The 14,963-nt window shown below is 44.6% G+C and overlaps 1 protein-coding gene across 1 annotated transcript; it reads left to right on the top strand.

Moving 5' to 3' along the window:
- Positions 1–6,265: 6,265 nt before the first annotated feature.
- Positions 6,266–14,657, top strand: LOC148120848 (schlafen family member 1-like). Its single transcript, XM_087910168.1, has 2 exons — positions 6,266–6,628; positions 10,898–14,657. Exon 2 carries the CDS (start codon positions 10,923–10,925, stop codon positions 12,066–12,068), a length of 1,146 nt encoding a protein of 381 aa, XP_087766294.1. The 5' UTR covers positions 6,266–6,628; positions 10,898–10,922; the 3' UTR covers positions 12,069–14,657.
- The last annotated feature ends 306 nt before the right edge of the window (positions 14,658–14,963 follow it).

The raw sequence follows: 14,963 nt of genomic DNA, 5'->3' as shown, positions 1-14,963 counted from the left end.
AGGTTCCTACACGGTTTGAGTTCTTGTCCAGGCTTCCTTCAAGGCCGATGACACCGTGGAAGTGTAAGGCAAATAAACCATTCCCTCCAACTCCTGCTTTATGGTCATGGAGTCAACGGAGCAATAGAAACTCTAAGATACATGCTTAGTGTAAAGTCTGTGAGAAATTCTTACTGTAGCCACTGGCAGTGCTCTCAGCGGTGCACGTGAGAAGGGTGGTTTCATGGGGGAGGGGGTTAGGCCATGGGAGGTGGAGGTGTGGGGAAGACTGACAGGAGCAGGTATTTGTTTGTTTGCTTGCTTGCTTGATGAGACAGGGTTTCTCTGTGTATCCCTATCTGTTCTGAAACTCAATCTGTAGACCAGACTTGTAGGTGATAATAATAAATTGGCACATACTAGCCCACAATGGAGCATAATAAAAGTCTTTTTATTTAAGGGTAGACTGACAGATCAGCAATCCTAAGCACAAGTCGGGAACAGGAACCAAATCCAGTAGCCAAGATGCTGTGCACATTTCTACATCTGTTTATATAATACCTGTGGCCATGGTCCAGAGTGTTCTAGGATCTTAATGGCTATTGGCTGAAGGAGTTCCCACAGCATCTTCTCCTTTTGTCTAAATAAGAGAGTTCTAAACACAATACAAAAGTATATACAATAAGAATAGATATCAAGTATAAAAATTAGAATTACATCCAGCATAAACAATATCAAGGAAGAAGCATATGCTAAATGTTTAAATAGTTATCCTATCCTAAGGAGACTAAGTCTTATATTATAAATAACTTAGCTAAATTATGAGAGGAAAGGAACTACGACTATCTAGATTTTAACCCCATCAAAGACCTGAGAAGGAAAACAATATTACTTGAATAAACAGGAACTGCAATCATGCAACTTCCAAATGTGCAATAAATGACAGAGACAACTGGCTACCTGGGCTATCACCCAAAGTCTCATTTGCAAGGTTGAAGCAACCAACTTTGACTAAGGCCTAGAGTAACTGACAGACCATTTTCAGAGGCTGGAAGATTCTCAAAGTCTTGTTACCCTGTCTTGGCAAGGTATGGCAGTGTTTTCTCTTGTAGCCTGCTTGTCCTGTCTGGACACCATGCATTATGTCAGTGATAGAGGCATGGGCAGTTCATTGTCCAAAGGCCAGTTTTGTCAAGAAGAAAACAAGATCCAAGTAGAGTGTCTCTGGTGCGCAACACTCTCTTGGGGATAGATTGGTGCTGCCAGGAGCAATTGCGTCTCACGTCAACAGAACCTTAAGTTATTTAAATACTATATCCTACAGTTCTTTAAAGTGGTTGAAGATTACCTATCTATGTGGAATACAATCTCTACATATATCTAAAGAACCTGATTAGTCTAACTATAAGTATGGCAAACACAAATGACTATTGACCTATAATTAGTAATACCTATATAGCTTAGAGACTAAGACTTCATATTAGAATATTATACAATATTTATGCAACTGTGCAGAAAATGAAGACAATGACCTCAAAATGTAAACAATGTATAAGTATCTTGGTCAGAGGTAAAAATGTATAGTGCAACATGATAAATATATCCTAAAATTGTATTAGTATACAAAATGTCTTAAGCAGAGGTATAAACATGCATGTATGCAATATGACAAAATAACTTTGCGTAGGTATGCAAATATTGTAAACAGAAATAGGAGCATATTCAATATAACAAATATAATTTGAATTTGTATCAATGGGTTCAACCCCACTATCACTCAGAATAGTTGAATCAACATTAAATGTAAAATCAGATAATAGAAATAAAAATCAAAGCCACCTATTATACTTTCTGTTCCTATAGAAATGATCATGTGCCCTTTGGTGTGATAATGGCATGAGGAGAAAGGGTTCAATCATTTTCCAATTGGATTTAAGGTCACGTCATCCCCCCTCCCATCTATGCAGGGATTTAATGTCTGATACTGGAAGCCAAGGCAAAGGCCATGCATGGCTACAGAAGTCCCAGGGACAGGGGCAAAGCACCTGACAGTTGTGAAACAGATGTGATTTGCCTATCACACAGCTTTGTAAATATTGGTCTTCAGGGCCGCTCCTGTCGGTTTCATAAGAACGTGGTCTGCCCTTACAGTGGGCGCTGGGCACTGCAGAGACTCACACCTGCTCAGGTCCTGAGGATAAGTGACTCCGTGACAGCACGGAGGCCAGTGCTCAGCAAACCCTGCAGACCCTGAGCAGGCTCAGAGCAACCTGCTCCAAGGCTTTGGGTCACAGACAAAAGGGGCAGGAAAAACAAAACTTATCCTCCAAGTTTGATTTAGAGTAAGATTGCATTATGATAAAAGAAGAAACATGGTTTTGTTTTGTTTTGTTTTGTTTTGTTGTCTTGCGTGGTCCATTCTGGTCTTGAACTCACAAGTCTGGTCTTGAAGTCACAGAGGAGAAGATAGAACTTGTGATTCTTTTCTCTCAACTTCACAAGTGTTGAGCTTACAGTTGTGTGCCAAGAGGCTTAGTTTTGTGATAATACAATTTAATTGTCATTTTCAACAAAAGAAATAGCAGGGCAATCATAAAATTACTATCTCAGGCTTTCATAGAGAGCAAAAATCTGACTCTAACAGGGTATACGAGCCCTAAGAGGAACAGAAATGGGGAGGGACATCTTTACAAGTAAGTGAGTCTAGTGGGGCTAGAGAGATGGTTCAGTGACTAAAAGCACTTGTTTCTCTTATTAAAAATCCAAGTCAGGTCCCAGCCTCACATGGAGCTCTAAAACTATCTGTAATTTCAGTTCCTTGGGATATGATGTTCTCTCCTGAACTCTGCAGGCACCATGCACATAAGCAGGACAGATATGCCTGCAATAAGAACACTCGATACACATGAAATAAAACCAATGAATCTGAATACTCTTAAATCTAGTTCAGCCTGGCTTGTCAACACATGGGTATAGCACTAAGGAGACAAGACAGTAGAAGTAAAAGTTTGATAAGAGGCGATATAAGGTGTCTGAGCGAGGCTTAAGATAAATCCAACACCTTGTATTAAATAATTAAACATAGTATAGAAGTGTTTGCTGAGAGTGTAACATAGTTGACTTTGGTCTGATTCCTATGAATCACTCCAGTCCCACCAAAGCCAATCAGTGTCTATCACTTGTTTACAGCTTAGTTCTGCTGCTTCCCTCTGAAGTGCTGCACTGTTTACGTTGCTGGTTGCCATGATAGCATCCTGAGGGCAGAGTCCATCATGTCAGGGATGGAGGGGTGGCCAGAAGGCCTCTAGTTATGAGGGATGGAGTGTGAGGAGACAGGGCTACTGTGTGCAAACTGAGGCAGCAGAGAGGAGTGAATGCTTTCCTGTTGTCCTTCCCCAGTTTATCCAGCCCAGGACACCAGGCCATGGGATACAGACCCCATGTCAGGTGTATCTTCCCTCTGAGCTAAACCTCTATAGAGAGTTTCTCACCAACAGAGCAGAGTCGAGTTTCCTAGAAACATCTAAGTGTGATCAGGTTGACACTGGAGATTAGTCATCAGCATATTAATTTCAAGTTAAATTCTTCTTGAACTGGAAGAAGAATTTCCCTTCCTTTGGTTATAGTCTCATGGGTCAGTGTTATAAACTGGTGTGTCGTCTTCACCCACCTTAAAGTGGACGTGGTGCCACTAAAGAGGTGAGCAAGGCTAAACATCCTCAGGGTGAAACAGCACATGGACTATGTCCTTAGGAAGTGGCATGGCAGGGCACCTGCTCCCTTTTCCTTATGTCCCTGTGGCCTTGAGAACACAGAATGACTGACTGCTGATAATCCTAGATATAAACCCTCTCAGCTGCCTTGGAGTAGAAAATCTGAAAGTAAGTATGTTGCTAACCCCAATGGAAGCACACTAAGGCTTGCTGTGTCAGTACCATATCGACAACGGGAATCAGATTGTGGGGCTGAAGCGAACCATCCAGGGCTTCCAGAGAACGGCAGTGACAGCCACAGGAGCAGAGTTCTGAGCATCCTGTCATGGGTTTGCATGAGTGGTTCCGTGCAGTTGGCTACCAAGGCCACAGGGGCATGAGGACTGATGGGAAGCCAGAAGAATGTTGATGAATCAGCCTGGCACATTCTGGGCGGTGCCGTCCCTCAGCCCTTCCAGAACCACCTTCTGCTGCTGTTCCATCTGGAGGCACAGGACTGACTTCACTCCGTGTCTCCTGGATGCTTCAGCCCATGTTTAAGATCCATGTATGATCATCCCCTCCAGGCCGGCCAATTTCTACATAGCGTCCAAGACCGCATTGTGGTAAAATTCTGTGGGGTCACTTGGATTTTCTCCTAACCTTCAGACCTGTATTGCCCTCCAGTAAGGGGTGCATTATTAAGGAATAGTCCCTCTGGTAATGTCCCTCCGGGTCTCCCAGGATTCTCCTGTCTGGCCCTGTGTTCTCAGATCTTTTGGATCTCATGAGGTAGCACATCAGATCCTAATCAATGCACGACTGGATGCTGACTTTGGAGCTGGTTGCTCCTTCAGAGAAGCCCAATGACCACAGTGGTGCTGCAGGCTCCCAACAAGCCTAATGTGGCACTGGAGCCAACATCCTGACTGACGCATGTCGGGTGTGACAATCACCCCAATGCTTTCCAGTTGATATCAAAGGCTTTTAGGATGGGGCTTTTGTCTGCTCTGGCAGATGTTTTCCAAGGTAATGAGGTGATGCTTCTGAGCTCTGAGACATGCCTCCTGCTGTTGAACAGACAGATCTGGAGGAGCTAGGTAGCCACGCTTGTTTGTGTTCAAACTATTTTTAGTCAACATATATATCAATGTGCCTCATTATATTTTCACACATACCTGCACTTGTAGTTCACCCACAACCATATCCTGTTATCCTTCCCGCTTCCTCTTCTTCCCTCCTGATGGTCACCTTGCCAATCCCACAGTCCCCTGTGGTGTCCATATATATGTGGATACACAGAAATGGATTCTGCACTGCGAGAGAACATGTAACCTTTGTCATTCTTTGGCCTCTCCATCTTCTCTTGTTCCCTTCCTCCCACCTTTAGACACGGTTCTCACTCAACATAAAGTGAAGTTCCATATAGATGAGAAAAGAAACAATATTTGCAGTTCTGAGTCTGAAATATTTTATTCTCCAAAAAGCATTTTTTCTAATACTTTCTGTTTTCCTCCCTGCAAACGACATATTTTAATTTTTATTTAATCTGAATGACATTTCGTAATGTACATATGAGTATACATATCTTACAGATATATATAACATACAATAATAAATATTTGGCAACATGTGAGATGCAAACTGACATTTCAGTGATTCAGGAAAATGATTAATTCTGAAATGTCAAGTGTTGGAAACCTGTCCATCAGGTGCACATGGTCGCCTGGACACAAGTTTGCGTTGGTAGATCAAGCTGAGAGTCAAGGCCTTGGGCACCATTTCCTTGAGGACCCAGCAGCGCAGGAACATTCCGGTGATGGAAAATCCAGATGATGACAGGATGCAGACAGCATTGCTGCGGTCACTACAGGTGTGTAGCAAGTGATCCAACCCCAGCCTATGAAATTATTAGTTATTCTACCTACAGGTGTTTGGGTAGGGGAGGAGCTCAGGGCAGGATGCAGAAGCCTCGGTTCTGTTTCCTTCACCTTCAACTGGTGTGTCCTGTGCAAGGGTACTCGAGTCACCCACAGGCTCTTTTACCTGTCTGAGGTTCATGGTGGAGAGGCACCCACAGCTGGGGTGTCTGAAGACCCTCTCTCCTGCCCGCTGGCCTCCCCTCTCCTCTCACCTTTGCCTAAGCTCTTGCCTCCTCCTCACTCCCTCTATTTTCTTCCTCACCTCTCCCCTCAACTCTAAAGTCTCTCCCTTCTCCCCACTCCTGGTTGGTGGTTCTTAAATGTTGTGAGTCAGAGTCTTGTATTACCAAAATTACCATAAGACAGGGCACAAAGAAAAAGTGGTAGATGATTCTTGTCTGCCTAGGGTAGTTCTTGGAGACTCCCACAGAACCCCATCTTCCCAAAAAGCTAGGAGATGCAGCTTCGCCCTATGAGCCAGCACCCCACTCTGCCTCCCCTGGACCAGCCCCCCCCCCCATGCTCCTTCCCTGCAAGGCTGTGACAGGTGTTCTTTCCTGTCCCTAGTGTCACCTGCTCTGTCTGAGGGCAGAGACAGCACCTTTACCCTGAGGATTCTAGTGAAGTAGTGAAGGCTGAGTAACCAAGTCTAGGAGCCCAGTTCTTCAATTTTGACAGGTTCAGTGACAGTCACAGACAGAGATCAAAGAACTTAGAGAGAGTTCTCACACTTCCTGGTTTGACGCTAACCGATGAATCACAGGTTCTCCAAAACTGAACTCAGCACTGAGAGTGGAGGAATCCGCCCAGATCCACAAAGATCCACAAAGAGGAAAGTTTAGTGCGACCACAAGCACTGAAGTTTGGCATTCTCACATCCAGTTGCTGAGGAAGTCTGGTGACAGCCACCAAGCCCCTGCTGTGGGAGCCTGTCCCAGGCTTGAGCTTTCCTGTTTCGTCCAGCAGGTGTCCACAGCACAGCCAACTCACAGAGGGCTTCAAGCCAGAGTGAGATTCATTGGAGCAGCTTTGTAGGTAAGTGAGCCACACTCTATGGCACCATTCACCATCTCAACACTTTTATTTCTCTCTTTCCCCATGCCCACCCAGAATTCACTCTGCTGGCTCTCGGGTGAAGTGGGGGGGCGCTTCGAGTGCATCACCCAGCCCTGGAGAGGAGCCTGGTTGCTTTGACTCCTTTCTGGAAACTTTGGCTCCTTTGTATCTTCATAGACTCCTTCACAGCTGCTGAGGGCTAGGAGGTTTAGGGAGAATGGGGTGAAAGCAAAGTCCCTCGGGCTGCTTGGGTTGGGGTACTTACAGATCCCTGAGAGAGGAAGCCTGGGTTCTGTGAGGGTCAAGCAGGGGAGGAGAGGCAGGGAGAAGAGGTTATGCACAGGCCAGGCTTGTGCAGGACTCCAAGTCCCTCAGAGGGGGGACTCCATCTTCTCAGAGACCAGACTCGGTAGAATGTTAGGGGAAATTTGCCATTAGGCGGGGAGGAACTGCATTCCAGAACTAAAGAGATCTAAGAACCTGAGAGTCCTGGAGAATTTTTTATCTAGAATGAGAACATGATCTTCCAAGAGGCAAAGCATCATCCTAACAGGGAATGCGCCAGGGTTATTTGTTTTCCAAGAGGCAGCATCTCCCACTCTTGTGTCCCCACCCCATTTTATTCCCTCCTGCCGAAGGGCACTGCCTGCAGAACTAGGGACATCTGTGTGAATGCCATCATTTCCTGCTGAAGATAACAACAGCCAAAGTTGTGGGTGAACTCTGAGAGAATTTTCTCCAGTAAACACTCTAAAGAATTTTACAAGAAAAACTAGTGTTTACACCAGACCCAAAGGTTGTGGGAGATCAGTGAGTTTCATTCAGGGACTCCAGAGTCCAGCTTACTGGTTGAGGACTGCTTTCCAGGTAGATGCCCGTCGGAATTTAAGTCATAAAATTTTTCATAGTTACAGGCATGATATTAGAGAGCCTGGGTCCCAGGTTAGCCCCCAGATTCCCTTTGAGATGATTCCACTCCAGTTTCCTTGAGTTTCAAATGTGCCACCTACATGAGCATCCTCCTTCAGCACTTTGGGGTGAGATATGGTTCCTGCCCCTTTTGATGTTGGGAAGTGGACTAGGGATGCTGGCTTAAAACAAGGTGCTGAATGGGAGGTGCTGGGAGGTAATGATGAACAGATACTGCTCAGCAATGAATAGAACAGGGTGGGGCTGCAGCTTCTAACTGGGCAGAAATGAAACTGCATTTCCCGTGATCTTACAAGACTTTCGGTTTTGTTTTTCTTTGGTCTTCCTGTCTCCCTCTCCTAAGAGCTCTCTACCCCAATGCCTACCCTGCAAGCAGACTGTGGCAGACAGAATCTTGCTAAAATATAGCCCAGGTTGACTTTAGACACAGTTTTGCAAGTGCTGAGATGACAGGCATGCAACCCCAATCCCCTGACTCCCCACTTCCCCTTGCTTTGGGGTGAAGATATCATCTGGAAAGTCCTCAGGGAAATTGGTCCCAAGTTTGGGGCAGCATCCCATGGAGGAAATAGGATCTAACCAACATTAACTTGTTGTGATAAGGAGAAGAATGTTCAGCACGGCAGAAGCAGACATCTCTCTCTGCTGTCTGGGCAGAGCACTGTCACACTGAGACTATTGTGGAGCGGTGAACTTAAGCACCGATGGTTGTGTCCCATTGGTGTTCCCTTGCCAGGAGTCAGGACTTCAGCTTGAGCATCACTTCCTCTAGAATGTCTTGAGGTCAAGTCAAAGCTTTCTCCCCTGAGGGTTTCTCTGAATGAAGATCTGTCAGGAAAACATCTTCACATTCCTAAGCAACCCTAGGGGCTGCTGTGCATGGTGCAGCCGGTTCTAGGTCTGCAATCACAGTGTGATCTCCAAGGGGCACTAGATGCAGCTCTATGGGCTTGGCCAAGATAAACCTGGTAGAGCAAAGACTGATGACATCCTCTAGGGCACCATTTTCTAGTTCATTTCCAAATGCTCAGGTGTCCATCAGGGGACCCAGTAGTTCTGATTTCCAAAGCTTCTCTCTCCATGCACATAGCTGTATGTACTCAGATGATTCTTTGCTAGTTTACAGACCTGAGACAGAAGCCCAGTATGGCCTCATGGTTTAGACTAAATCTTCATTTCCAGATTTCCAACTCCTTCATCACATGATTTTGCTCCTTCAGAGTTCCACTTCATACTTTCTGGATCTATCCCTATTTTGTCTTCTTGTTCTGGCCTCCCACCCCATTCCAGCAGATCTTTATAGATGCCTGAACTATGCTGCGTATAGGACTAGGGACTCCATGAGAGAACTCTTGGGCTTAAAGAAAATCAAATGTGATTTGCATACCCAAACCTCAGTCACATTGAGCCATGATGCTAGTATAGTTGGAATAACAGGGGACTCCTTACTCTCACATTAATGTGGCATGTGGGATTGGGCAGCGGGTTAGAGTCTTTTTTAAAGAACAGTTTGTGGTAATTATAAAACTTGATTGTGAATAATATGTGACCCCATGGAAAAGCAAGATTCCAAATTCTCTCCTTCACTTTCATATAGGATGGCAAAAGACGACGTGTTCATGTCTGTAAAATATTGAAACCATTTAATATAATTCAATTTTATGTATAGGCTGGGCACAGTACATATCAGGCAAGTGTCTTTTCGCCGAGGATCCCCCACTTCCTTGGGACTCATTTTATAATGCTGTTACACTTTACATGATCATCCACCCATAGCAATAGCAGAAAGAACCTCATAGATGCAAACTTAAAACAATCGCCAGTAAATTAACTTTAGTGCTAAGGTAATAGTAATAGGATGCTTCTACGGTCACAGTTATTCAGGAGACTGAGGCAGGTGGATTGCTTAGGAGTTAAAGCCCACACTAGGCAGGAAAAAAAAAAGGAAAACCATCCTGAGTACTCTTTCTCCCATAGAAAATTAAAAACCAGAGATCCACTGAATTACAAGTCAGAGGTTGACGGCAACAAAATGTATGCCCATTGAGAAGTCAGTTTCAACACTGGGAGATCTCAGGCTGGAAAGATGGCTCCATGGTTAAGGGCACTGGCTGCTCTTGCAGAGGACCAGGGATCTGTTCCCAGCACCCACCTACACACAAACATCCAGTCCCAGAGGATTCAGTGCTGTCTTCTGACCTCTATGAACACCACACACACAGTAATAGACACACATGTATGCAAAATACCCATAAGCACAAAATAAAAAAAAATAAGATCTTAAGGCAACAGCAATAACAAACGTAGTTAAAAGGTGCCATATCATTTTATTTTCCATTTGCAGAAAAATGGACCCTGCTGGCTCCTAAAAGGAAAACACTGGCGGGTGAGAGGCACAGAGCCCCAGCCTGACCGCCTTATGCCATTCAGCCAGATCTGAGTGACACGAGCTTGGTGGAATAGGAATCCAGACGTCCCCCTTGCAGTGTAGGTGGCAGGAGGTCAGAATGAAGATGCCGTGGTCAGGCTCTAGAGACGACCCTCTTTTCTTTGAAGACTGCCAGCGTCTCTCTGGGACAGGATGCACAGCGTGAGCTTAGCTATCTGGAGTTCCTTTGATCAGAGCACTGGAACCATTTAGATGGTTCTACCTGTTGACCTGGTAACCTCCCAGAGGCTTCATGACCACAGGAGTAGTAATTACAGCATCAACTTTGAAAGGAAAGAAGCCTAGTGATTCTGTTTTAACTGTAAGAATCACACCTCCCTGGAAATACGCGGCAGTCTAATAGGAAGAGACGACCACAACCCGGCTTGTCCTCTCTAAGATCAATGGCCAAAGTTTGTGACTGAAATTTATTCCCAGAAAGAAAGAAAATAAATTCCCTTTTCTATTGTTCTGTGTCCCTAGGTCCCAAGGGATGAACATCTGAAATTATTCAAGAAAAAGTATCAGTGGCTTTATAGCAAACCTTTACTTCTTTAAGAAAAAAAACATAGGTAAATTGCCCTTGTAGTTTATTGAAAGACACAGAATTCAAGTTGTATCATGTTAAATATTAAGAAGGAGATAAATCGCTGATAAGATGAAGCTAAAATACAGATGGATCATAACGAAGGATAGTAACAGACCTGAGAAGTCACTACATGCATGCGCTATCATGGCCTAATATCTATCTCCAAATGGCCTCTTCCCCCACCTACACACTGAGCAGTGCCATGGAACTCACCCAGCGAACAATTTTGCTGTTAGTTTCTCAGTATAGAATTTGCTCTATCCTCTTCAGCCTTATTCTAAAGGTTCTGCCTGTCTTCCAGGAAAGAATTTCCGTCTGGGAACAGAATGGATCCTGTGGAGAAGAACATCACCATTGACCCTGAAAGCACCGCTGCTGAGTTGGTTCTAAATGTAGGAGATGTCACTCTTGGAATAAAAAGTAGGAAGGAAATTCAAAAAGGTATGGAGGAAACGCAGAATCGTTGCAGGAAACAACAGCAAAAAACCATTTTAGTAGCTGTGTGTGCTCTGCTGAATTCCCAAGGAGGTAAGGTCAAGGCTCATATTGAAAATGAAGACTATAATTACAACCAACACGGAATAGGAGAAGATTTGGAGACCTCTTTCAAGGGGATTCTGCCACTTGCACAGAACCCTCTAGACATCAAACAGGAAGGGCGCTGCATTTTTATCTCTGTGACATCATGCAGTCTGAGTAACTTTGATTTGAAGCCTACCACCATTGCAACAAATTTGTACATGAGAAATGGGACCTCCTGTATTCAAATGGACTTGTGTACTGCTCTGCAATTCTTCAAAGACTTGGAGGACCCTGGATTAAGATCTCCAATAAAAACAATGTTGTCTGACAAAAGGCCTGGGGAAGATGTGCGAGGAGACCTCTGCATCCGTGGACAAAAAGAACTCCAGGGGCAAGAAGAGCTCCACGTGCAAGAGCTGGCTGCGGCTTTATTTAACCGGGAAGAACTCACAGAAATGGCAAAATTCTCCTTTAGTGAATCCAAGAATGTTGAGTATAAATCATATAACACAGGTAACCTCATAAAGCGAGTTAAAGACATTCTCCCTATAACTGTGTCTGCTTTTGCCAACACAGACGGAGGATATTTGTTCATTGGTTTAGATGAAAAAGAGAAGCAAATAGTTGGTTTTAAAGCAGAGAAGATAACGCCTGCTTTTCTAGAGAGTAAAATAGAAAAGTACATTCGAGAGCTGCCTGTCACTCACTTCTGTGAAGAGAAGCAGGAGAAGATACAGTACACATGCAAATTCATCCCAGTCCTCAGACAGGGAGCCGTGTGCTCATATGTGTGTGCACTCAGAGTGGAGAGATTCTGCTGTGCTGTGTTCGCTGCAGAGCCTGAGTCCTGGCACATGGAAGACAAGAAACTGAAGAGAATTACCTCAGAGGAATGGGCCAAGATCTTAGTGTCTAGCAGGCCAGGGTCAGGAAGGGGGATTAGCAATTAGAACACATTTAGCTTGGGAAGTTGGAAGACTTTCTCTTTGGAATTTGAGACAAGATCATTAGTTCTGACTCTACTCAGTGATCAACAGTGGAGCTGAAGTCTCAACTGCTCCTGCCACCTACCTGGGGCACGGATCTCTCTCACCCTGGGTATTACATCAACCACCTCTGTTCATGTGTAAAGAAAGTGCCAGCATCTCCCACTTGAGCTCCATTTCAGGCAGTAGACATTTCTTTCAGCAATCTGTGCCTCGGTTGTCTGCTGTTTCTCTCCCCATCTTTCTCATTGACTCTTCTCCCTGAACCGTCCTCCCTTCCAGTCACATTATTAGACAACACACAGCCCTAGAGTTTATGATGAGAAAAGTACCTTGCGGTGTGTCATGTCTGCAAAAGAGAACCCTCTGAAGAGGCCAGAGCAGCACCAGCAACCCTGAGCCTGCGCAGTTCTGGCAGCTGCTGTCATCTCCTCCCAAGCTCCCATTGCTTCGCCAGCCTCCCACCTTCTTTTCCACAGCTTTTCAATAAATACATAGATAAACAAATAAAAGCCTCAGCAATGTGCTCACAGGAAACAATCTTCTTCATGAGAAACTGTCCATTGATTTGGACCTAATTAGATCTCGTTTAGAGATGAGAAAGTTTTGATTTAAATTTTAAAATTCCTACTGAAAATCATGGAACTAATAAATTTCACCTCCAGGATCTGAAACCAAGGCTGCCCGAAACCAAAGTCAGTGTCAGCCTCCGTGCCTCTCTGTCTCCCTGGACAGCACAAGCAGTGGCATGCAGTGATGTGGGATTTCCCTCTGTGTGCTACGATTACCATTGATTAATAAAGAATTGTTTTGAGCCTATAACAGAGCAGGGAAGAAGAGATCTAGGCAGGAAAACTAAACTGAATGCTGGGAGAAAGAAGGCAGAGTGAGAGAGAAGCCATGTAACCCTACTGGAGACAGAAGCTGGAACTTTACCCAGTAAGCCACAGCCATGTGGCGATACACAGATAATTAAGATGTAAGAGTTAGCCAGTAAGAAGCTAGAACTAATGGGCCAAGCAGTAATTTAATTTAATTTCTGTGCGGTTATTTCGGAGCTGAACAGCCGGGAACAAACAAGCAGCCTCTTACTACAGTACAGCTCCGTGTTGACAGTAGTTGCCTGATTTATGCTGAGAAGAAGGAACGCACTTATAGTATTTTATGTCAGCCAAATTGATTCCTCTTAAGTGCCACAACCTTTTCTCTAAAACCTAACATTTACCCAAGTGACTTACATAGAAGGAGATGCTCAGAGAAATGCATTATCTACACTAAGAAATTTAAAAACAGTTGTCATCAAAAATTCTGTAGTACCGCACTACAGAAGATTAAAAACAGAGAACCATAAAAGAGAACCCATTCTTGTTCTTCCCTGATCCAACAGACAGATCGCAGCTGGTTTTCACTTTTTTTGTCTCCATGCCCAGAAGCAGCTTAGCAGAGTTTCATCATGGGCACACTCCACCTGCTGCCACCCAGGGCTGATGTTCCACGGCCCCTTCCCACTCTGTAGACAAAGCATCTTCCAGGTCACAGCCCAGGCACAGCAGGTTCTTGGTGCCGTTGAGCAGTGAGGGGTTGGCAATGCGGGTTTTTTGTAGCCTGAGATCAGGCCTGTGGGAGAGGAAGAGGCTGGTGGATTAGCACTTTACTTCATTAAGTCTTAAAATTCAGGACATGGGAGGATTCCAACACTCCGGGGCACTCGACCACAGGACAATACAAGAGAGACACATTGTCTTCCCCACAGGTCACTGTGAGAAGATGGCACCCGTGACAACTGTGTCCTCTGTGAAGAGTGGCAGTTGACAGGTACAGAATGCAAGAGGTCCTTAAGCAGATCCCTGCCTGCCCAAATGTTGCTAGACAGTGGTGGCAAATGCTACCCCAATACATACTGTTTGGCATTATTTGATTTAAAGCAACTGAAGAGCTGCAGATGCAAAGGAGACGATCTAATTCTTTCTCCTCCTAGAAACAGGAGATGAAAACTCCCCCAGGCAAGGTGCCCTCCATGTAGGAAAGAAACATGCTTCCATGGAAATCTCAGAGAAGAGCATTCTATAGCAAACCTTTCTTACTTATAATCCCTTTCTCACTGCATTCTCCCCTTGCCCCGTCCATCATATTATCCTTTCCCACAACCTTTTGTCCCCTCCTCTTCTTAGTCTCTGTTCCTCCTTCCCTTTGGTCCTGTTTTTCCAAATAAATCTGAATTTTGCATACAAGAGAAGATGATCCTGCTGGGCGGTGATGGTGCATACCTTTAATCCCAGCACCCAGGAGATGTGGGGGGGGGATCTCTGTGAGTTCTAGGCCAGCCTGGTCTACAAGAGCTAATTCCAGGACAGGTTAAAAAGCTACAGAGAAGTCCTGTATTAAAAAACCAAAGAGAGAAAGAGACAGAGACAGAGAAGATGATCCATATTTCTTATTCCAGGTCTGGCCCATTTTACTAAACAAAATAATCTCAAGCTATAGCCTCTCTCCTGGGAAAGAGAGCATCGCTTCATTTTTGTTGTGGTTAAGTAAACCCTTGTTGTGAACAGATGTCAGAGCTTCTTTATCAAGTCCTCTGTTGATGCGCACTGTCCTAATTCCACATCTGGTCTACTGTGAGCGTTCTCCAGGACACGGATGTGCCAGTTTCCCTGTCATCTACAGACTTAGATTCTTTCAGGCTTTGACACAGGATTAGTGCAAATGCAATCTGTGGTGGGTTTTGTTTTCAATAATCCCCACAGTTTTGTTTCATGATTGCACTAAGTTACATACGTAGTAAACTGTTATTACCCTCTAGGGAATGGACCAGAGCAAGTAGATGGAGAGAGAGGAAGATATCTGTTGTTGTTATTC

Source organism: Myodes glareolus, chromosome 9 (genome assembly GCF_982192425.1).
Source record: "Myodes glareolus chromosome 9, mMyoGla1.1, whole genome shotgun sequence".
NCBI classification, from domain to species: Eukaryota; Metazoa; Chordata; class Mammalia; order Rodentia; family Cricetidae; genus Myodes; species Myodes glareolus.
Note: the sequence above shows the minus strand (reverse complement) of the source record. Positions and strands in the feature narration are given on the sequence as shown.